Source organism: Alexandromys fortis, unplaced genomic scaffold (genome assembly GCF_014885135.2).
Source record: "Alexandromys fortis isolate MF-2015 unplaced genomic scaffold, M_Fortis_MF-2015_v1.1 scaffold_57, whole genome shotgun sequence".
NCBI classification, from domain to species: Eukaryota; Metazoa; Chordata; class Mammalia; order Rodentia; family Cricetidae; genus Alexandromys; species Alexandromys fortis.
Window position 1 is genome coordinate 9,456,199 of NW_026067941.1, and position 21,820 is coordinate 9,478,018.

Below are 21,820 nucleotides of genomic sequence, written 5' to 3' on the forward strand. Positions count from 1 at the left end.
TCACATATATAGAAATCCCATAAAAGCTAGAATCATACAAAACTAGAATCATGATATTTATGTAAGGGAAAAAAGTCCCCCTGAAAGCATTTTGAAACAAAGAACCTCTAAAACGCCATAGAGTTCTTTTTATGTTGGTGTCTTCTGCTGGAAATGGGGTCTGCCCTGAAGAGTAGTTTGCATACCCAGTGTGACTCCATTGGAGAAAATGAATTCTTCATTTGTGAGTGATTATCAACTGGAAAGAGCTTCTGGGCTAGGGAGGGGGGCATGTGTCCACTTCCTTTCTCAGCAGTGAGGACCCGGTCAGGTCCAGGTCTGTGCAAGCCCTGTGCATTCTGCCACAGTCTCTGTGAGTTCACATATGCATTGGTCTTGCTGTGTTTCAAAGGCCTGTTTTCGTGGTGGTGTGCATTCCCTCGGGCTCTTACACTCTTTTTGCTTTCGGGAAGGGAACTGATGGACACATTCCCTGAGGACTGAGTGTTCCAAGCTCTCTCATTTTCTGAACCTTGTCCAGCTGGTTCTCTGAGCTTACTTTCATCGATTGAAGGAGGAAGCTTTTCTGATGATGGCTGAGCATGACCCTGGTATATGAGCTTAGCAGAACGTCATGATGAGTCATTTTATGGCTGCCTTCCTTTAACGTCGTATTTCCGTTCCCAGCACCATGGCTAGACTTCCATTCCTCCAGAGACCTCCTCGAATCTTCTCTGAATTATTTCTTCTCTCTTCTGCTCACACATGCATTAAAGCTGCACATACCCAACAATGCTACTTTTATTAGTATCAGGTCAAGTTCATATAATTTGTCCTATTATTGTGACTGATTAACCTTCTTATACCTTTGTAATCCATGTGCAGGTTTAAGAAACAGATCTTGACATAGATTTCAAGGCTATCATTTATGAAACAGGACATCTTTCTCCCCCTCTTGTGAGCCTTTTATCCCCAGTTCCAGATTTTATTTATGGCAGAGAACAGAAATATTTAGCTCAAGTCCAGATATTTAGCTTAGGAAAAGGATATTAAATAATAAATTTAAACACTTTAATTTTTTAGGGTTAGAGTTTTTGTGATCACATGGGAGAACAAATTTACACGCTTAACATAAGCTGCATACTCTAAATCACTATGATAGATGATTAATCTGAAAGCAATTGACATGAATTTTCCATAAACAGTAGTGATAATCTTATGATATTAGAAAGGCTAACTTTCAATATTCAGATATGTTTTTATATTTTATAGAATATATACTAGTACTGTCCAGCCAGAGTTCCTCAAAGCAGCGGCAGACTAAGAACCCAGACAAGAACGCAACTTCTCCAATGTGCTCAGATCCCACATCTGAACATGACCCAACCTCAAGTCTCTTTCTGGGACTTTGTAGCTCACGGCTCTTCCTTGAACCAACTAATGGCTATGCACTGATGTTGTGCACACCCAGAGTAATTTTTAGGTGGAGGCTCATTATTCTATCAGCAAAATATACTGTCTTTGTTGATAAGTCATAAAACTTGATCCCGTAAATACACTGATAAGAAACTGGAACGTGGAAAAAGATGTCACGTTTCTTTGCCTGCTATTTCAAATCCTTATCAGTTAGTGAGACAGTGTGTTCAGATAAACATAGTCACTAAGCAGCGATCATTAAACACCATTAACCTCTGGGATTATGAACAGCTTTTAAGATGTATTCTCTTACCTTTGAAAATTTCATACATGTATAGTTTTCATATTTATTCCTCGCTCCAACTCTTTTTGGATCTCCCATATCTCCCTACCAAATTCATACCCTACCTCTCCCTCCCCCCAATGCTTAAAAACTTTAAAATTATGATTTCAAAGGTCATGTTCCCTGAAAATACCTTATAATTTGATTTGGAGACTTGAAAGTCTGAATCATGGACTAGCAGAGAAGGTGTATTTCTTTAAAATTTGCTTATCAGGCACTGGAAAGATGACTCAGAGGTTAAGAGCACTGGTTGTTCTTTCAGAGATCCTGAGTTCAATTCCCATCAACCACATGGGTGCCTCAGAACCATTTATAATGAGACCTCGAAACTTCTTCTGGGCTGCAGGCATACATATAGGCATAATGCTGTATACACAACAAATAAATAAATATTAAAAATACCTGCTATCAGATCTTACATAACATGGAATAAAGTGGCCATGTTAACCTTTAATATCTTACTCAAGATGCACATATTTTAAAATAGTCTATAGTCAACATATTTCCATCATTCAAGATTAATTTTATTTATTTCATTGAATGTTTGTTTACTTATTTTATGTGTTTATGTGTTCATGTGCTTCTGTGTACATGTAGAGGTCAGAGGGCAGCTTCTAAGAATTGGTTCTCTCCTTCTAACATGTGGGGCCTAAGGATTGAACTCAGGTTGTCAGACTTGACAGAAAGCTCTTTTACCTGTTGAGCCATCCCGCTGGCCCAGGATTGATTTTGTTTGTTTATATTTACTTTTTTGCAAAGTTGCTGGGTATGTAAATGACCAGTGACCATTTTGGGGAGTACAGATTAATTTGGATTACTTTATTATTGAGTACTTTAACTTCTAAAATTCCCGCTTTGGCTAGAAAACGGGACACTTTCTGCTCTTTATGGAGATTTACTCATTCCATGGCTTTGCTCACTACATCAGATTGTCCTTGCTCTAGAAATATTTAGTGTCTTCAATGTGAAGCCCATAATGGTAGAGCACTGACCTGAGGTTACCTTGGCTACTATTCTCCTTAGCTCAATGACATAGCTATTCAGTGAAGTGCTGGATGACTGTGAGCCCTCTGACTAACACAGATTCTGGGTTTGACTGAATATCATTGTCCTAATAAATTTTGTGTTGCTGTAACAGAATACTCAAGACTGAGTAAATTATGATAAACAGAAATTTACTTCTCATAGTTCCAGATGCTGGGAAGTTCATAGTCACACTGATGCAGGTCCCTTTGCTGCATCCTCACAGGGAGAGAACAGAAAAGGCATTGAATCCCATTCATGAAATAGAGACATCCATTTTTAATCACTGCTGTTAAGGGGTTCTGCCTCTTAACATCATTACATTGGCAGCCCTCAAACTCTGGGGAGGTTGCTTTTTAACATAAAAGACTCACTAACATTGCCTTGAACCCTGCTTCCTTAGACCACGGCCTCTCTGTTTAGGTAATCTTGTATGTGGTGCATATGTATGGATACCAGGAGAGGATGTCAGACTCTGTTCTACCAACCTCACTTTATTCCGTGGAGACAGGTTCTCTCATCGAACCTGAAACCAGGTTGGTAACCAACACAGCCCAGTCCTGTTATCTGTCTCCAGAGCACTGGAGTCATTGGTGCATGTGCCTATGCCTGGATTATTTTGTGGTACAAAATTACAGTGATCATATTGCCATTCATGATTTTATGGAGTAGAGACCCATGCAGGGTTTGACTTGGTCTCTTCTATTCTGAGTGCTGCTGGCTATGGTAACTTACTGGCTTATCCTGGTGACTGATCTGTGCTGGTGAAGAAATTCAAGATGGGTTCACCCATGTATCTGGCACCTTGACCAAAACAGCTGTGAGAATATTTCTACTTGAGTACGTTTCCCCCTTCATGAGGTCGCAGAGACTCTTAGAGGTCTCTTCATCGGGTAGGGAAATTGAATTTCTATTATGAAAACTCAGGGCTGCCAGAGATGGGGGAAAACCTGCCTATCTTCTTACTAGCCAGGCTCAGGAACAGCATTGTGCAGTCACAGGCCAGTCAGACTCAATGGGAAGAGCAACCTCCACCTCTTTTGTCAATACTGACAACATTATGTTCTAGTTTTACTTTTTCTTTTCAGTCATCTTGTTATATGAAATACTTCTTTATTTCTCCTCTTCTATCACTCTTTTCTCTTTTTATTAACTTTTTATTATTTTACTCAGGAGATCTTGTCTTTTTCTACTTCTCAGGTAGATTAGATCCATGTATGTCTCTGTTAGGGTCATCTTTGTTGTCTAGGTTCTCTGGGGTTGTAGATTGTAGCCTATTTTTAGTTTGCTTTATGTCTAAAAGCCGCTTATGAGTGAGTACATATTATGTTTCTCTTTATGGATCTGGGTTACCTCACTCAATATTTTTTTTTCCCGAGATCCTTCCATTTGCCGGCAAATTTCAAGATATCATTACTTTTTACCACTGAGTAGTACTATATTGTGTAAATGTACACATTTCGTTATCCATTCTTAGGTTGAGGGACATCTAGGTTGTTTCCAGGTTCTGACTTCTTTCAGGGACATCTAGGTTGTTTCCAGGTTCTGAATTCTATCACTCTTAAATGTCAAGACAGGTAAGAACTGGGCAGAGTAGATATTAATTTTATTTTAAAATGGGGGTTACATTGATTTGGTTTTTCTGCATCTGTGTGTTCAGTCATCTGTGTGTCGGTGATAAAGCCTAATTACACTTACCCAGGACCCCATGGATGAACAGCCTGCAGATGCTGAATGCCTTGTATAAATTAGCGGGCCATTTATAAAGCACCTCCATGTGTCCATGTATACTGCTATACGTACACTTCCAGCCATTTTTAGATAATTTGAGATGTCTATTCTAATTTAAGTGTAGGCAAAGAACTGTTATCTCTGTGGCTTAAGGGATAATGATAAGAAAAAAAAGATGGTTTTCAATACAGATGCCCTTGTTTAAAATAGTTTGATCCAATTTTGCTCAAATTCTTTGATGTAAAAACTTGTGGATACATGGGAGTGAATATGTCTATTTTGTTAAAAAGTAAAATGGCTTTACATTTTTTCTACATTTTCTCCTAATTACTCAGGAGTGTACCTTAAAAAATGATCTCTGAATTTTATTCAGGGATTTGAAGTATTTTTCCCCACATATTTTGATTCTTCTTTCTTGGCTATGTGTCATATCTGGCCTGTGATTTGTTCTGTGTGGACTGCAGGCTTCGTATCAGCGGGGAGACTGTACCTCCAGTACTGAGTTTGGGGAGCCTTGTCTGATATGAATACTGTCTTTTACACACCATTCTTTTCACTTGCTTGTCTTCGGGGACTTTGTGAGCTTAAATTTTAGCTGTGTCTGCTCTAGGGAGTTTTCTGCTGATTTGTTTCTCTAACTATAATTACATTTCTTTTCCTGTTTAGCACATTAATTGCACAAAGCCCAGGGCTTCATAGCGGTATTTTCCTGGTATAAAGTCTCAGTCCTCTTCCTCTTGTGTCCTCCCCACTTCACATCTTAAAGAGTTTCCTTTCATTTCATGTCCTTTCCCCCATTAATTCCACATAGAAGAGAAAATGTTCAACACATTTGCAAGTCTTGTGCCTTTGTATTTATTGTTGAGGCAGTGTCTGATGCATCCAGCATGGTGTGGCTTTGAATTCTCTGTAGCTGAGGATGACCTTGGATTTCTGATTTTTCTAGTTCGTCACTGTAGTGCTGGGATTATAAGCATAGGTGATGGTGCCTGGAACAGGGTACCAGGGACTGAAGCGAGAGCTGTGTACATGCTGAGCCGTAGCACCAGCCCCCATCACGATGTCTCTAGGTAGTCAAGCTGGCAGGACTGCTTTTCCTAAGTATTTCTTCTTCCTGCTTGTGTCTTGCTCTCTGCCTCCTTCTTTCCCTACTAGGACCGAAGGTTCCTCCCTGCTGTATTAGTAGTTACACATTCTGTACTGTTTGGGCAGTGTCTGTTAAACTTTAATCCTCATGTTGAACTTGGTGTTTTGTGCCTGAAGTCTGCTTTCTTTCCGTGTGCCTTTGTCCTTCCATGTCTCTGTTCTGGCGTGACAGCGTTCCCCTGCAGTCGTTCCTAGGTGGTCCCATGCCTTCCCTGTGAACCCTGCTTTGTCTCTCCTCCCACTTCTTACTACTGCTCAGCTCCACCGCAGTAGCAGGTATTTCTGAGTTGACCAACAGAGACCGATTATGCTCTCACTACTTTTGCCTCTCTGATCTTTGTTTTTTACAGTTCAGTGAAAAAATTATTAAACTCTGGTTACACATAAAAGCCACCCCACTTAAAGTTCTTCCCAGCACCTTTTCTTTTTTTCTCTGCAACCCGAGGCATCAGCTGAGTGAGTTTTGAACAATAGCACAACCGTGGATTAAAGTTTAGATCACAGTAAAATGGCCCCACAGGAAGATTAACCTCATAGACACCATTTTATTTTCATGTTCAAAACAGATTGGGCGTGCCTCTTTAGAAATCCAAGACCTGGGTGCTCCGAAATCTAAAAGGTGTTGAGTACTGACATGATGCTGCATGGAAAACTTCCTGCAATGAAACATTGTTTCATGGGGAAAATTATTTAAGCCTATTTTACAAACCCTGGAGTTGTAGTTGGGTGGTAGAGTGCTAGCCTAGTATGCAGGAAGTCCTAGGTTTAATGCCGGTACTGTAAAAAAATGGGGTGGGCGAGGAGAGCCAAAAAGTATTTCATCTTCAGGATATGTATTACATATAAAAACAGGTGAACTCCGTGTTTAGAGGGTTCTATTCTCAAAAAAATTTTATCGTATACATATATGAAAAAGTCTAAAAAGAAATCTGAAATTCAAACCATTTTTTGTTCCTGTTCTAAGCATTTTGAATAACAGATATTTGTATTGGCCAGCATTATAAAAATTAGTATTCATCTAAATGCATTTGTTCATACATCTCACCATTTTTTTCCCTTGCCACCCGCCAGACATTGACATATTTTCATTATCCCATGTCTCGCAGTACTCAGTACACAGGAAAAAAGGAACAGACAGTTTGTGGTTTTGATTTCTCAGTTGTTACGAAGTCCTTAGCAGGGCTTCACATCTGTAGCCCTTCATGCTATGGACTTTGAGTTCCATATCTGTAAGGCCGGATGACAGGATATATTACTCATCTATTGCTATGCAACAAATTAGCCCAAAGATAATAGCTTACAGGAACAAGTCTGCTTTCTCTTGCTTTCTCTACTGAAAGTCTTGTTGACTTTGGTTTGACTGGGTAACCGCACCTTTGTGATTCTCAGAACCCACCCTGGAGTCTTCTGAGAGCACATTGATGCTTTTAGCGTACTCATGTGGGTTATTTTCATGACTCTGCTCTGTGGAGTTGGACTAAGAACTCTGCCTTGAGTTCCTCACTATGTGGCCCCTTCCATGATATAACAGCTTGCTTTTCCCATAGTAGGTGCTCGAGTAGAGAAAGTGAAATAGAATGAGTGAGACAAAGGCTACCTTCTGCCTGTGGTCTAATCTCGCGAGTGCCATCCCACTGTTTCCTACTAGCTGGGAGACACTAGCCCCAAGCCCACTCATACAAGGAAAGATTTCTCTGCACTGTTTAATGTTTATTCTGAATGCTTCTCTAAAATTAGACTCAGACATCAATTGTGATATAGGCAGGCATCTTCCTTAAGGCAAAATTATTATACCCTATTTGGTTTGTCAAGAAAAGATTACTTTCTGCCTTTGGGGGAGTTGAGATTTTATATACATACATACATACATACATACATACATACATACATACATACACATAGTCACATGTGTGTAACATAGATACAGATGTGTAACGTATAGACTTACCAGAATTCTTCCTCAAGCCTTTAAAAAGTAGTATGGTCTTTCCACCTAGTCCGTCTGAACATTCCAAGGAGGGAGACCTGGGGACACCCTTAGACACGATCTGTCCTGACTTTATACCTTGCATTCTGCTTCTGCATTTGCTGTTCTGAGTATCTTTAGTTTATACACAGAGATCCCAAACAAAAGCTGACACCCCACATTGTACACACAATAAATAAACAACAAATAAAGTCAAATCAAGATTGGTTTGAGTTGAAAGTATCTGAAGAGAGTCTGTTTCTGTCATTTTCTAATTCATAGATAATATGCATGAGGCTCCATTTATAATTTTTGAATACTGGTAATATACATATATTATGGTTTAGAATTTTAAGGGATATATATATATATATCAGCTTTTGTGTGTGAGACATACATTATGTTTCCTATACCACTTCTTAAGAAGAGTGCTGACAAGGAGAACTGGAGAAGTTCTGCCTCTTGGTGTCAAGTCTCATTTTTACAAGTGAATTGCCGATATCACAATCTCAAATGAACTAATATGTATTTCCTCAAATGTAATGAACTAAATGGAGTTAATAGTCTAACCTCTATTTCAGGACACATGTGACCAGCGTGGCTGCTGCTGGGATCCTCAGGGAGCTGCTAATGTACGTTGCTACTATTCCAAGGATCATGGCTACCAAGTGGAGAGTGATCCTGTGCTTACAAGTACAGGTAGGCTGAAGGTGGAGCCCCAGACCTGGAGGCTAGGCTCCATCCTAGAGGAAGCCTGCAGTAGCACAGAGTACAGACTGTCCTGTTGTCACGCTATATATGTGACAGAAATGGGCATAGCTCTTATCAGTGGTTAGATCCTATTTTGTCATCAAGCAGTAATCACCCTGTTCCTCAGGAATACACAGACAGTATTCTGTTTCTGGCTTCATTTTTTATATATAAATATTTATGTATTTTCTTTCTTTTTGTATAAAAGATTTTTATTTTATTTTTCTTTATTCTTCTCTCATACAATACATCCCCTCTTTCCTTTCCTCCCAGTCTCTCTTCACTCCCCTCTCCCTTAGATCACTGATCTTCTGTTTCCCTTTAGAAGAGAACAGACCTTCCAGTGAAATCAACCAAACTTGGCATACTAAGTAACAATAAGACTAGATGTGAATCCTTATACCAAGGCAGGACAAGGCAACCCAGCAGGAGGGAAAAGGTTCCAAGAGCAGGCAAAAGAGTCAGGGACACTCTCACTCCCACTGCTAGGAGTCTAATAAAAACCCCACGCTACACAACCACAGTGCACATGCAAAGATCTGTCTTCACTTTCGTGCACTTCATGACTTTGCCACGAATTGAGCAACTTGTTCCAGAAATCTGAAGTCAGGTGCTTTGCTATCATCTCCTAACAGCTTCATCGGTTAGGGTAACAGATGCTAATGGATAAAATATCATTTCTGTATCAACAGGTGGGTTTATAGCTTCAAGTTCTGGGATGCTGCCTTCCACTAGTTAGAGGTAGAGACAATGCAAGTTATCTGAAAGTTTAATGATATAATTAAACGTCTGTGAAACTCAGAAACAAGTTAAATTTAAACAAATTAAATAATTATTATGATTATTTTGGTTACCAAGTTCATTATTTTTAAGGTGTGGAATAAGAAAATAATAATCTCCAAGATTCCTTTCAACCCTAGTCTAGTGTAATTTTTATGAAATGGAAGCTGTTGCAGTTTTATAAACATGCTTCAGAAGTCACCTAGTTAACGTCAACCTTCGTGGGCTAATATGCTTCCTACCCCCAAACAAAAAAGCATCATGATGAGCATTTTGGGGTGAGGATGACAGTGGGTACCACTGTGGTAAGGCTCCTAGTGTAAAGAAAGGGTGGGACTCTTCAAGGCCTTAACTCTCTGTCCGAGTGCTGTTTAACTGAGGAGATGACATCAGTGTATAAGATGCTCTGTAATGTACTGAGTACATAACTGAGAAGGAATAGCAACTGAGAGCATAAAGCTGTGTGATCCACATGGGATGAGTCCTGATCACGTAGCATGAGTTAGCCCTTTGGGGTTGTGTTTTCACTTAGATCTTATAGAAGAGGGTTGTGTAGTTTTGGATATAGTACTAACAGTATTACCTTCAGGGTCCAGTCCACGATGAGATGTGTGTACGAGGGGATATGTATCTATATCTTCCCTTCTTTGGAAGATAAAGGTTTCTGTTTGCCCCTTTGACCTGAAGTTTAATTTTATGTGACCACTATTTGCAAATGTACAGAACCATCTCTAAAAACCCTTTCTCCTCTACATGATAGGATTCACAGCCCAGTTGAAAAACTTGCCTTCTCCATCGCTGTTTGGAAACAACATCGAGAACATCCTGCTCACAGCGGAGTACCAGACGCCGAACCGCTTCCACTTTAAGGTTGTAGTTTGTTTTTAAAAATCCTTTAAAGGGACTCTTATACCTCACAACTGCACTTCCTGCAACGAAGAACATTTTGCTAAAGGAAGTGTCACTCCCTGGTGTAGTCATGTGGCCTTTGTTTGTCAAGGCCTTTGATAGCTTTCTTGCTTATGTGGTGACTTCCTCAATACATACAGAGTTTGCCAATGAATTTCCAGTTTTCACTCATTTGTTCTAGATACTGTGAGAATTGTAAAAGGAATCAAAACATTACCACGGCTTTGCATTTTCTAGAGATAGTCTTCAGAATCACAGTGTATCTCCACTTAAAGACTAACATATGCCCAACAGACATACATATAAAGCTGGCAATATAACAAGCACATTCCTTTAGATGGAATGCCAGATTGATGAGTGTCTAATTGCCAGGACCATCTACATAGGACGCGCTGGTTTTGAAATGGCTGCTGACAGTTTTGAAAGATAAGTTCTCATTTGGAGTTTGTTTCTATTCATCTCTCTGCACAGCTGACTGACTCAACCAAGGGCAGGTATGAGGTGCCCCATGAGCATGTGCGGTCCTTCACCGGAACTGCTGCTTCTCCCTTGAACTACCAAGTGGAGGTCTCGAAACAGCCATTTAGCATCAAAGTCACCAGAAAAAGCAACAACCGTGTGCTGTGAGTTTTGGAAAATCATCCTGTGGGTGGGAGTAGGTCGGTCATGACAAGGGGAGGTGTGTAAGCTGCTGACCCTTACTGTGATCCAAAGGTGTGTGTGAGAGTGGTGTGAAGTCTTCCTCCTCTTTACTCCCTTCTGTCCGAACACTATTCTTGTCCCTTTCTCCCATCTGTCTAATCACATGAGCACACTCAAGACTTATTAAATGTCTATAACAGTTTGAAGTCCAGTGCTCTGATCTTGTGGTAAGGTGTGTAAGGAATAGACATAAGGTATGTACTACAATGCTACCTGGCCTAGTGATGTTTTGCCTCTTGGTGTCTATGGGCAAATGCCAGAGGAAGATGTGCAGAGGGACTATGGGGTCAGTGAGCTGGGAAGAGCCCTGTCTAAGCCTCTCTCCTTCTCACTCATTTCTGTGCTTTCCTGTGTCTAGGTTTGACTCAAGTATTGGGCCCCTCATGTTTTCTGACCAGTTCCTGCAGTTCTCCGCCCGCCTGCCAAGCGCTAATGTATATGGTCTGGGTGAACAAGTCCACCAGCAGTACCAGCATGACATGAATTGGAAGACCTGGGCCTTGTTTGCCAGGGACACATTCCCCAATGCGGTAAGCTTTCTGGCCCCTTTCCTCTTAATCAACCTTCATCTTGAGGTTCACATGACATTGTAGTTTAAAGTGAGAATCAGAAGTGACACTGCTTGGTTTGGCTTTTGAGATCTTCTGCTTACCGGCTATATGATTCTGGCTAAGTTTTTACCCCTCTGGGTCTTGGTTCCTCACCTACAAAATGAGGCTAAGGTCAGGTTAGTTCAGATAGTTAATGTTAGTTCAGTCGGTGGAGCATGAAACTTAAAGCGGAGTTCATACACTCATAGGTGGTAGTGAGGACTAAATGGCCAACACATGTAAAGTATCTAGAAGAACAAGTGGAACATAGGAAATTCTCAATAAATTTCCCACTGAAATCAAGATCCTGTGGTAAACTGTTTTTCAGGCAGGGGAGACAGCATCTTATCCCTACTCTGTCTCATTTAAAAACACGCTACCCAAATACCCATCAGATAGATGGAAAATGTTTTGAGAGAGCAGCTTATGGGAAGCAGCTGGTGATCATGACCCAATCTGGAGCTTCAACCATGGGGTGGTGTGGACTTTCAACTCCTTAGACATCTGTATTGCTTCTGATTTATATCAAACTCGATAGAGCACTTGTGCTTGCAGATGAGAGTAAGTTAGTACCAGACAGGCCTCTTTGAGAAGAGAGATTCTATCAGCATTCAGATCTTTCCAGATTTTAACAAAAGTCAAGATCTCCATATACATAGATGAACGGTCAGAGTTGGTGCATTGTTTGAGAAAGCACAAACTCACTTGTTATCGTCTACTAAATAGAGAATTTTTTAAATTAATTAATTAATTTATTTATTAAAGATTTCTGTCTCTTCCCCACCGCCGCCTCCCCTTTCTCTCCCCCTCCCCCAATCAAGTCCCCCTCCCTCGTCAGCCCAAAAAGCAATCAGGGTTCTCTGCCCTGTGGGAAGTCCAAGGACCACCCACCTCCATCCAGGTCTAGTAAGGTGAGCATCCACGAAACTGCCTAGGCTCCCAAGAAACCAATAGGTCCAGTAGAATCAAAAACCCGTTGCCATTGTTCTTGAGGTCTCAGTAGTCCTCCTTGTCCGCTATGTTCAGCGAGACCAGTTTTGACCCAGGCTTTTTCAGACCCAGGCCAGCTGGCCTTGGTGAGTTCCTGATATTGAACTCATAAAAAATTCATTGGCATCTTCATTGGCCATGATGTTTAGATTGTTTAATTGTAAATGTTTGTTCTTTAATTGTTTTCCTATAGAATGGACATAACTTGTATGGTGTGCAGACATTCTTCCTGTGCCTTGAAGACAATAGTGGACTTTCCTTTGGAGTGTTTCTGATGAACAGCAATGCCATGGGTAAAGGACCAAGGACGATTCCTAAACAAACAAGCACAGAATGTATCAGAGTCCCTTTACAGCACTCTGGTTAAAGGAATGAATCCTTTCACAATGTTTAAAGCATGGCTGGCTGTGTTCTCCAGCTGTGACATCCCTATCTGTCTACCCATGGGATCTGTGTGCAAAGGATTCTCCCCTGACTTCTCAACTCTTGAACCTGGTGACCTCCTTTGTATTGTTTGTTATTACAGAGTTAGAATAACTCTTCCTGTAGTCTACTGTGAGACAGGTTCTACCCACAGAGTATAACTGCTCCTAGTTTTACATTAAGTGATCTCAACTGGCAGTTCCAGTATAGTCAGCACAGGGGAAGAAGAGATGGATCAAAATCCAGGGTTGCTGGTGGGCATAGGATATGGAGACTTACGTTCCTAATTGATTATCACTGGATTCGATCATTGTCATTTAAAGATGGGGTTCACATAGTCTTTTATGTCCATACAAGATGAGTATAGATATTGAGATTAAGCATTAATTCAACATCCAAAGATCTTCATAAGTCTTCTTCTCATAATAGTATCATGTTCTTTTATAGACATTATCAGTTTGCAATAATTTAAAGAGTAAGTAAGAAAGAAAGATCTAACCCCTCACCACAATTTTCGTTTTGGTTTGAGAAGCAATCTAGGTGATCCAAGATCATTCTAGATAGAACACAAACAGCCCCAGAACAGACAAAAAGAACACACTATCCAGTTTCAGGTGGTTTTAAAAGAAATCACAAGCATGAGTTGGGAAAGCTACAAGGTCCTAGGTTCTCTGTGTGATTTAGTCCTATGTGACCTGAGCGCATTCAGAAGCCTCTGAGACCCTTTGACACTAGACACAGAACAAGCCTAGGAGGCAACTGCTGAGGAGGGTGATGGGAGCTTAGTGGGACTTGACACTTACGATATAGTCTCTGACCTGCTTTACCGCGACTCTTCTTCACTGAGGCTAGTACTTCAGACTGTCTAGCTGGGTTGTGTATTTACAGTAATAATGAGGTATAGAATAAGAACAACGGGTTCGGAGGGATTTTTTTTTCTCCTGCCCTCTTAGATATACTTCTTGTGGGCCTGCAAACTAAACTGCCAGAAAGATACCAGCAAGCAAAAGACAGTTTATTTGCATATGCAAAGAATATACAGGCAGATGTCCTCAGGGTTGAGTACCTAAAAGGCTGCAACTTGAAGCTTTTTATACCATCTTATCAGTGGTAGGCAAAGTGAAATGGGCATGCGCAGAATCTCACCAATAGCAGGCAAAGTGAAATGGACATGCGCAGACTCTCACCAGTGGCAGTCTAGGTGAAATGGGCATGCGCAGGAGAATTAAGTATCAGGAAAGATACATGGGACCTGAGAACAGATGGGGGTATGTGACATTCTTGTGACAGTAGCTACTGATGTTCATTGTTGCTTCCATGGAATGGATATGTGACAGCTGAGTTATTTTGAGGGGCTCTGATCTTGAATAACTAGGGGTTTCAGTAACAAGGCCATCGGCCTCAAGTAAGCTTTGTGCTGCATTAACTAATTCCGGATTCATTTGTGAGCCTGGTTATTCTTTGGATAGAGCCTGGGTTATGGCACAAGAGTCAGGATATTCTAGTTTCCTGCTATTGAAGGTTATTGCAGAATACATATTTTGGCACTCATATATGTCAGAATTTGTTTACAAAATGTGGGACATTAAAAATCACTTTACTAAAGTTCAGGTAGTTAGTGTCTATGACTATAAACTTTGTAGTTGTTTCGATAGAACAAATCCTAATTTTTGTTTTTGTTTATTTTAATCTTTTAAGATATTACCCTTCAGCCTACTCCAGCAATCACATACCGCACCATTGGGGGAATTCTGGACTTCTATGTGTTCTTGGGGGACACACCTGAGCAAGTTGTCCAAGAGTATATAGAGGTAAATACGAAATCATGGCTTTGACTGAATTCTACACACCAAACATTTAAGAGATGTAAATTTAACACATATGTGTGAGCTAGACACACCCGAGATGACACATATAAGACATAGGACAGACCTCATATATTCAAGGGAAATTTCTTTATGAAGTTTTTATATTCTAAAAATGTAAGAAGATACAGAGATGCCAAAGTTTGCCCTTACTCCGAAAAGGGAGATATAAAAGTTAACTAACATTATAATGTTAATGAATCAATACACTGAAAAACTGAATCTATCTTATACTCTGAACCAATGCATAAAAAGGCCTTTATTTTCAAAAGTTCTGTGCTGTGAGATGGACTAGTTGGTAAAAGATGGTTTGCAGCATGAACATGAGCAGTTGCATTCAGCAGCCCAGCAGTTCTGTAAAAGGCTGGATGCAGTGGTGCATATCTGTAATCTCACAATGGGGAGACAGAGACAGGAGAATCCTTGGGCAATGCGTCTTGGTCACTGATACAGTCACTAATTCATAAACTCCAAGTTCATGTGAGACCTTGCCTTAAAACTAAGATAGAGAGCAATTCAGCAAGATACCCTGTGTAAGCCATGTGTACACACACAACATTACTGACTTTTCATTTCACGTGCTTCTTTCAGCTCATCGGGCGGCCAGCTCTGCCTCCATACTGGGCACTTGGGTTTCACCTCAGTCGGTATGATTATGAATCCCTAGAAAAGATGAAAACAGTTGTGGATCGAAACCGTGCAGCAGAGCTCCCTTTTGTAAGTAAACTTGAACACAGTTCTCCAAAAAGAAATCCACGGAGGAGCAGGAACAGCCTCTGCCTTCCCCATACTTTTCCTCTTTTAGTTCTTTCGCTTTTTGGAAACAGAATGACTTTTATGCACTTAGAATACTAGAGACTTTGTCGGATCCATCCCTTATTTTCCAAGAACTGTAGTTCTCACTAGGAAGCAGTCCTTGCAGACTGGCAGTACAGATGAGGCAGCAACCTGGTTTCTGACTGTGTATCATTCTACTGCTTCTATTTCCTTAGGCTTGTCGTGTCTGCATTTTTACAGAATTTAATTTTGACTTAAGTTAGTTCTCCTTTTAGCTCAGATTTTAGCTAATGCTTCTCCATGTAGGTTTATTACCTTATATTTAGTCTTGGTTAGATTGTTTGGATTTAGAAACATCATGGCAGAGATTGACTATAACACTACTATAAGAGTTCTTCTCCAAGGTCTTGGTAAAAACTTGATTCTCGGGTTTTGTGTCAGGTAACACATAATGCAGGCCTTCCAGCTCCCAAACCCTAGATCCCGAAGAGTTAGGGCAACACACACACACACACACACACACACACACACACACACACACACAGAGAGAGAGAGAGAGAGAGAGAGAGAGAGAGAGAGAGAGAGAGGCACGCAGGGGCGCGCGCACACACACACACAAAGAGAGAGAGAGAGAGAGAGAGAGAGAGAGAGAGAGAGAGAGAGAGAGATGCATGCAGGTGCGCATGCACAAACATGCACAAAACTGGTTCAGGCTCAAGTAATCTAAACTGGCTCAGACAGGTAAGAAACTAGTTAAGTTAGGGAAGTAATTTCATCATAACCATTTATCTTCTTGGTGACAGTGGTTTGTCATAAATTGTGCAGTTAATCTGATTGCAGGGGCAGGGTTGAGCCTTAGGCAGATAAGGAGGACATTTGTTTTCCAAAATAGCTCTGGAAGAAGATGAATTTGGTAACAGATAGCTCTGCATTTGGATTCCAGTACAGGAGTTGGTTTTCCTCTTGAAGACTAAAGGTGATACTGGTGATTCCCTTTAGCAGGGAAATTCAGAGGTACTGAACTGTGCATGCTGCTATTCTTTCAGGATGTGCAACATGCTGATATCGATTACATGGACCAGAGGAAGGACTTCACTTATGACCCAGTGAATTATAAAGGCTTCCCGGAGTTTGCTAACGAGTTACACAATAATGGGCAGAAACTTATTATCATTTTGGTATGTGCTTCCATTTTTAATTCAGAAATCAGGTGGTTGCTCATCCTTTTTATTATGTTCCCTTCTCCCTACTTGGCCTCCAATGAGATGAAGATATTTTAATGCCTTCAGTAGTTACATTTGAATGTGCATGTTTTATTGGAGACTTGATTGAGGTTCAGTCTTTAGCTTCAAGTAACTTTTTTCATTGTATTTTCCATTTTCTTAGGATCCAGCAATTTCCAATAACTCCCTCCCAAGTAATCCCTATGGCCCATATGACAGGGGTTCCACAATGAAAATCTGGGTGAATAGCTCTGATGGTGTAAACCCAATTATTGGACAGGTAATTTAATGGAGAAGCTGTGGCTCTGGCTTTGGTTGGGTGGTGAGTGTGTGTAGATAAACGTGTGGTTTTCTGGTACATCTTCAAAGGACTTGGACAATCTGAGGATAAACTTTTCTTTGTCTTTTCATACCCAAATCCTACCATCTACCCCAGCTCTTGTTTGCTTTTCCCAGCCACATCCCATTAAATGGCAGCTCACTCTCTAGGTGTCCACTTCCTTACTCTGTCCCCTCATGACACTCCAAAAATATGTCTCACATTGCTCTACTGGCACTGCTTGGAAAGTGGCACTAGTTATTGCCTACTACGGAAATACAATTGAAATGGGTCATGCCACTCTTGACTTAGTTTCTCATCAATGAATAATACACTTACCACTTTTTCCCCCTAAAATATTTCGTTGTCTTGCTTTTCATGAAGGTATTATCTTCTGTTTAACTTTGAATATCCTCTGTAACCCTTCAGTATATAGAATCTGAGGGAATTGGACAGATAAAGAATAGAGAAAATCTTAGAAAGATATGTTAAAGTAATGTTAGAATCTACAGATTGTAATGGATCAGTTTAAATTTGTACAAAATGTATCTCCATTTTCAGACTTTAGTAGAAGAAGCAACATGGAAATGTGAACCAGAATTGAAGATTGGCAATTCATTTAAATAGTCAATCAACATTTTTAAGATTAATTTTCTCAGGTGGCTTTTCATTTCCATCGAGAGTAATCGAGTCTCCATGTTCCGAGTGATTTACTCTCCACTGAGAAGACTTGTGCCTTCTTCCTCTGTCTCGATGATCATATTAGGAATTTCTACATAAAGTTCTTTGTTACTTCTACATTCCCTTCCTTTTTGTCCCCCCACAGGTCTGGCCTGGAACAACTGTGTTTCCTGATTACACCAATCCCAGCTGTGCTGTGTGGTGGACAAATGAAATTGAGCTGTTCCACAAAGAAGTGAAGTTTGACGGAATTTGGATTGTGAGTGGCAACACTTTTACTTATACAGACATTCACAGTGTGTATCTCTGACTATGTCTTTGAACCATAGAGCAGAGAAAGGAAATAAAGACAAGTGTCACATATTCCTTATATTGTTATAAAGTACACAGATTGTTCCATTGTCAGTTTGAGGCTCTTTTATTTAGGCATGATGACAGATTCATCAGAACCAAGATGCCCAGGTATAAAATACCTTTCTGGCTGTATTAAGGAGCAATGTCTCATAAAACATCAAATGAATATGAATGTAACTCAGATGCCTTTAAATAAAATTTAGACTTACAGTAGAAAATTTTCTATTTATAAAAGAACTGTAGAAAATTCAAATAATACAATCAGCTAAAAGAATGACAGCAAAAATTCTGTAAAATGATATCAACGAAAGATGTTTACAATTACTGTTTTTCTATTTCCCCTTCCAGACCTTCAAGTTTACAGCCCTGGCACATGGATACATAGTCTCCCTTCACTATCTATTCATATATATTTTTATAGGTGCCTATGCCTATATGTAGGTAATATTTAGGCACATAAAACTATAGGTTAAATATATGACAGCAATAAAACAGAACATTTTTGATAATGTATCTGGGAATTGTTTACTTTAGTGATTATAAACACACATCATTTTAAAGCAATTCTAAGAACTTACTTTGTGAAATTTGTAGTGAGTAGAAAAGAGAGGAACATGTATTTCTACCATATCCATTCTTTAAAGAAATACATAGAAAAATGTATCTGATTCTAAGAAACAAAAAATACCATCATTATGAAAACATGGCATGCTACTCTGCCTAATAGATTTGCTCTCTGTCTGGCAGGATATGAATGAGGTCGCCAACTTTGTTGATGGTTCCTTGTCAGGATGTGCCATAAACAACCTCAATTATCCCCCATTCACACCAAGTAAGTCATTATGGTCAACCTAATTGATGTGGCAAGGTGTATGTGATATTTTAAATTTACAAGGATATTTCTGAACCATTGGACAAGTGAGTCTGCGCATAATGTTCACAGGGAAAGGAATGTGGATACTACATAAAGAAAACTAGGAAAGAAACTCAATACATTGTTCACAGTCTCTGAAGAGTCATAAGTTCTCAGTGGGTAATCTAGTTCTTCTATGACCAGTCAATGCTCTTGTGGGGGAAATTCCAAAACATATATGATGTATAGAATCTAGAGGTTAGTGATTAGCAAGTGTCACTTTCTAGGTGAACCTCCCTAGAGCTTACAAGAGAGAACAGATGGGTAGTCTTGGCCTTCAAGTGAGGCAATCATCTGGTAATGAGCACAAATTAAAGGAAGGGCATAAGTCACATAGTCAAATGAACCTCAAGCTCTGAGGATATGGTTATGGAACCACAGTATTAATTGTTGTTTGAGTGCTTGCTTTGGCAACATATATACTAAAGTTGGAACTATACAGAGAAGATTATCATGGCCCCTGCGCAAGGAAGACATGCAAATTTGTGAAGCATTCCATATTTTTAAAACTAAAATGACAGGAACTAGCAATCACTGGCCATTAATATCCTTTAGTATAAATGAACTCAATTCACGTGTAAAAAGACACAGACTAACAGATGGGATATGAAAACGGAATCCATCCTTCTGCTGCATGTGAGTAAAACACCTTGACCTCAAAGACAGACATCACCTCAGAGTAAAGGGTTGGGAAAAATTTTCCTATTAATGGACTTAAGAAACAAGCTGCTGTAGCTATCCTAATATCTAACGAAATAGACTTCAAACAAAATCAATCAAAAGAGACAAAGAAGAACTTTTCATATTAGTCACAGGAAAAATCCATCAATAGGAAATTCTCAATACTGAACATCTATGACCCAAATACAAGGGCACCATCATATGTAAAAGAAAGACTACTAAAGCTTAAATCACACATTAAACCCCATACACTAATAGTGGGAGACTTCAACACCCCACTCTCACCACTGGACAGGTCTGTCAGACAGAAACTTAACAGAGAAATGAGGGAACTAACATGTTATGACTCCAGTGGACTTAACAGACATCTATAGAACATTCCATCTAAACATAAAGGAGTAAACTTCCTTCTCAGCACCTCATGGGACTTTCTCAAAAATTGACTGCATACTAGGTAACAAAGCAAACCTCACCTGATACAAAAAAAAAAAAAAAATGGAATAAGCCTGTTGTAATTGGCCACTTGTTTTGTTTCCTGGCTGCCTGGCAGCTCAGACCTGAAATAATCACACAGAAACCATGTTATTTAAATCACTGCTTGGCCCATTGGCTCTATCTTTTTATTGGCTAACTCTTACATATTAATTTAACCTATATCCATTAATCTGTGCACCACCACGAGGTTGTGGCCTACCAGCAAATTTTCAGCATGTCTGTTTCTGGTTGCTCCATGGTTTCTCTCTGACTCCACATTCTTTCTCCCAGTAAACTCCCAGAGAGTTTACTTTTCCTCACCTAGCCAAATATTGCCCTGCTATAACTCCAAAGCAGTTTCTTTATTCATTAATTGTAATCATAGCATACATACAGAGAGGAATCCCATATCACATCCCCTTTTCTGTTTAAATAAAAAGGAAGGTTTTTAACTTTAAAATAGTAAAATTATATATAACAAAACAATTATCAAACAATAATTACAGTTATATTATATATATATCTACTTTATCTTTTATCATAACTAAGGAAAACTATAACTATAAATTCTTCAACTCTATCAAAGACTCCAAAAGGATATAATATTACCTAAGTAAACAGGAAGTGCATCATTAGCAACTTCCAAAACTCTAGAATTAACAGAGTCATCTTGCTGCCTGGACAGTCCCCCAAGGTTCTTCTGTACTGTTGGGGCATCCATCTTCAGCCTATAGGCCTAAAGTATCTGGCAGACTTTTCCATGAAGCAGAAAATTTCAAACAGTTCCAAACATATATTGGCAGTTTACCAGTCACTTTCTTCTGTGTCCTGCAGAATGTCTGGCAGACTCTTCCATGAAGCAGGAACCCTGAAGGACTGTTTTACCTTCTTTAGGCAACCTCAGCAGTCATTTTTCTGTGGCTCTTTCATATCAAGTTCACACAGCATACCATAAAGCAGTCCATGCAAGAGCAGTTTCTTGCCCAAATGGCTAGCAAACTCCATATGGAGTCTCTTCGATACCTATCTTCCTCTTAAAATAAATGGTGCTGCCAGGAACATATGTGTCTCATTGTCATGAAAAGTTATAAATTCTTAAAACATTTAGATACCATATTCTGTAGGTCTTTGAAAGGTTTGAAAAATGCCTAATTGAAATATATCTTTCTATATATCTAGAAAACCTAACTAACATGAATAGAAGCTTGACTATTACAGACTGTTATATCTATTAACCTATATTTTGTAGTTATACATTACATTTTAAAATGAGTTACACAAACACAATACCTTAATCAAGAGTAGAAATACAAATATAACAAAATTGACCTTAAATTTGTATCAATAGACCAAGATCCATACCAATGCAAATCTCTACAGCATATCCCCCTTTAAATGTAAACAAACATTTATAAGCAATCATTTAGGGATATTGGTGTAGTTCTCTTCATTCTGCTTCCTGCCGTTTATTGGGAAAAGTAATTTTTGAGGGGTGTTCAAGATGACCTTTCAGGGGGTTTGGTCCATCAAACCACACTAGTCTAGAAGTATTCCACAGGTTCTTATCCTCTGTGGAAACAAAAGAAGAACCTCTTTTCCAAAGTAATATATCCTTAGACTCAAATTCTAAAGTCAAGATATCTTTAAAGTATATATGTTGGTTATTTAGCTCCTTCACAGTCAAAAAATTCAAAGACAACACAATAATATTCCTAATCCAGACTGTGATTTTTCCATTTTTATGTGACTTATTTTTCTTTACTCCTTTTAATCTATGGTTGTCTG

At 39.5% G+C, this 21,820-nt stretch overlaps 1 protein-coding gene and 1 non-coding gene across 16 annotated transcripts in view; both read left to right on the plus strand.

The window, feature by feature from the left end:
* The window catches only part of Mgam (maltase-glucoamylase), a 240,025-nt gene that overhangs the window by 21,576 nt on the left and 196,629 nt on the right, over nucleotides 1-21,820 (plus strand). For all 15 annotated transcript variants that reach the window (XR_007592850.1, XM_050148095.1, XM_050148104.1 and 12 more), the window contains exons 4-14: nucleotides 8,186-8,303; nucleotides 9,895-10,004; nucleotides 10,515-10,666; nucleotides 11,104-11,275; nucleotides 12,519-12,618; nucleotides 14,447-14,559; nucleotides 15,205-15,330; nucleotides 16,437-16,568; nucleotides 16,777-16,893; nucleotides 17,759-17,872; nucleotides 18,715-18,799. Coding sequence is in view for 14 of the 15 variants with exons in the window: in XM_050148095.1 (XP_050004052.1) it covers nucleotides 8,186-8,303; nucleotides 9,895-10,004; nucleotides 10,515-10,666; nucleotides 11,104-11,275; nucleotides 12,519-12,618; nucleotides 14,447-14,559; nucleotides 15,205-15,330; nucleotides 16,437-16,568; nucleotides 16,777-16,893; nucleotides 17,759-17,872; nucleotides 18,715-18,799 (1,339 nt within the window). In the remaining variant the exon portion in view is untranslated. The remainder of the gene's footprint in view (nucleotides 1-8,185; nucleotides 8,304-9,894; nucleotides 10,005-10,514; nucleotides 10,667-11,103; nucleotides 11,276-12,518; nucleotides 12,619-14,446; nucleotides 14,560-15,204; nucleotides 15,331-16,436; nucleotides 16,569-16,776; nucleotides 16,894-17,758; nucleotides 17,873-18,714; nucleotides 18,800-21,820) is intronic.
* Nucleotides 19,279-19,385, plus strand: LOC126505304 (U6 spliceosomal RNA). Its single transcript, XR_007592856.1, has one exon. It is a non-coding gene; the product is annotated as a U6 spliceosomal RNA (small nuclear RNA).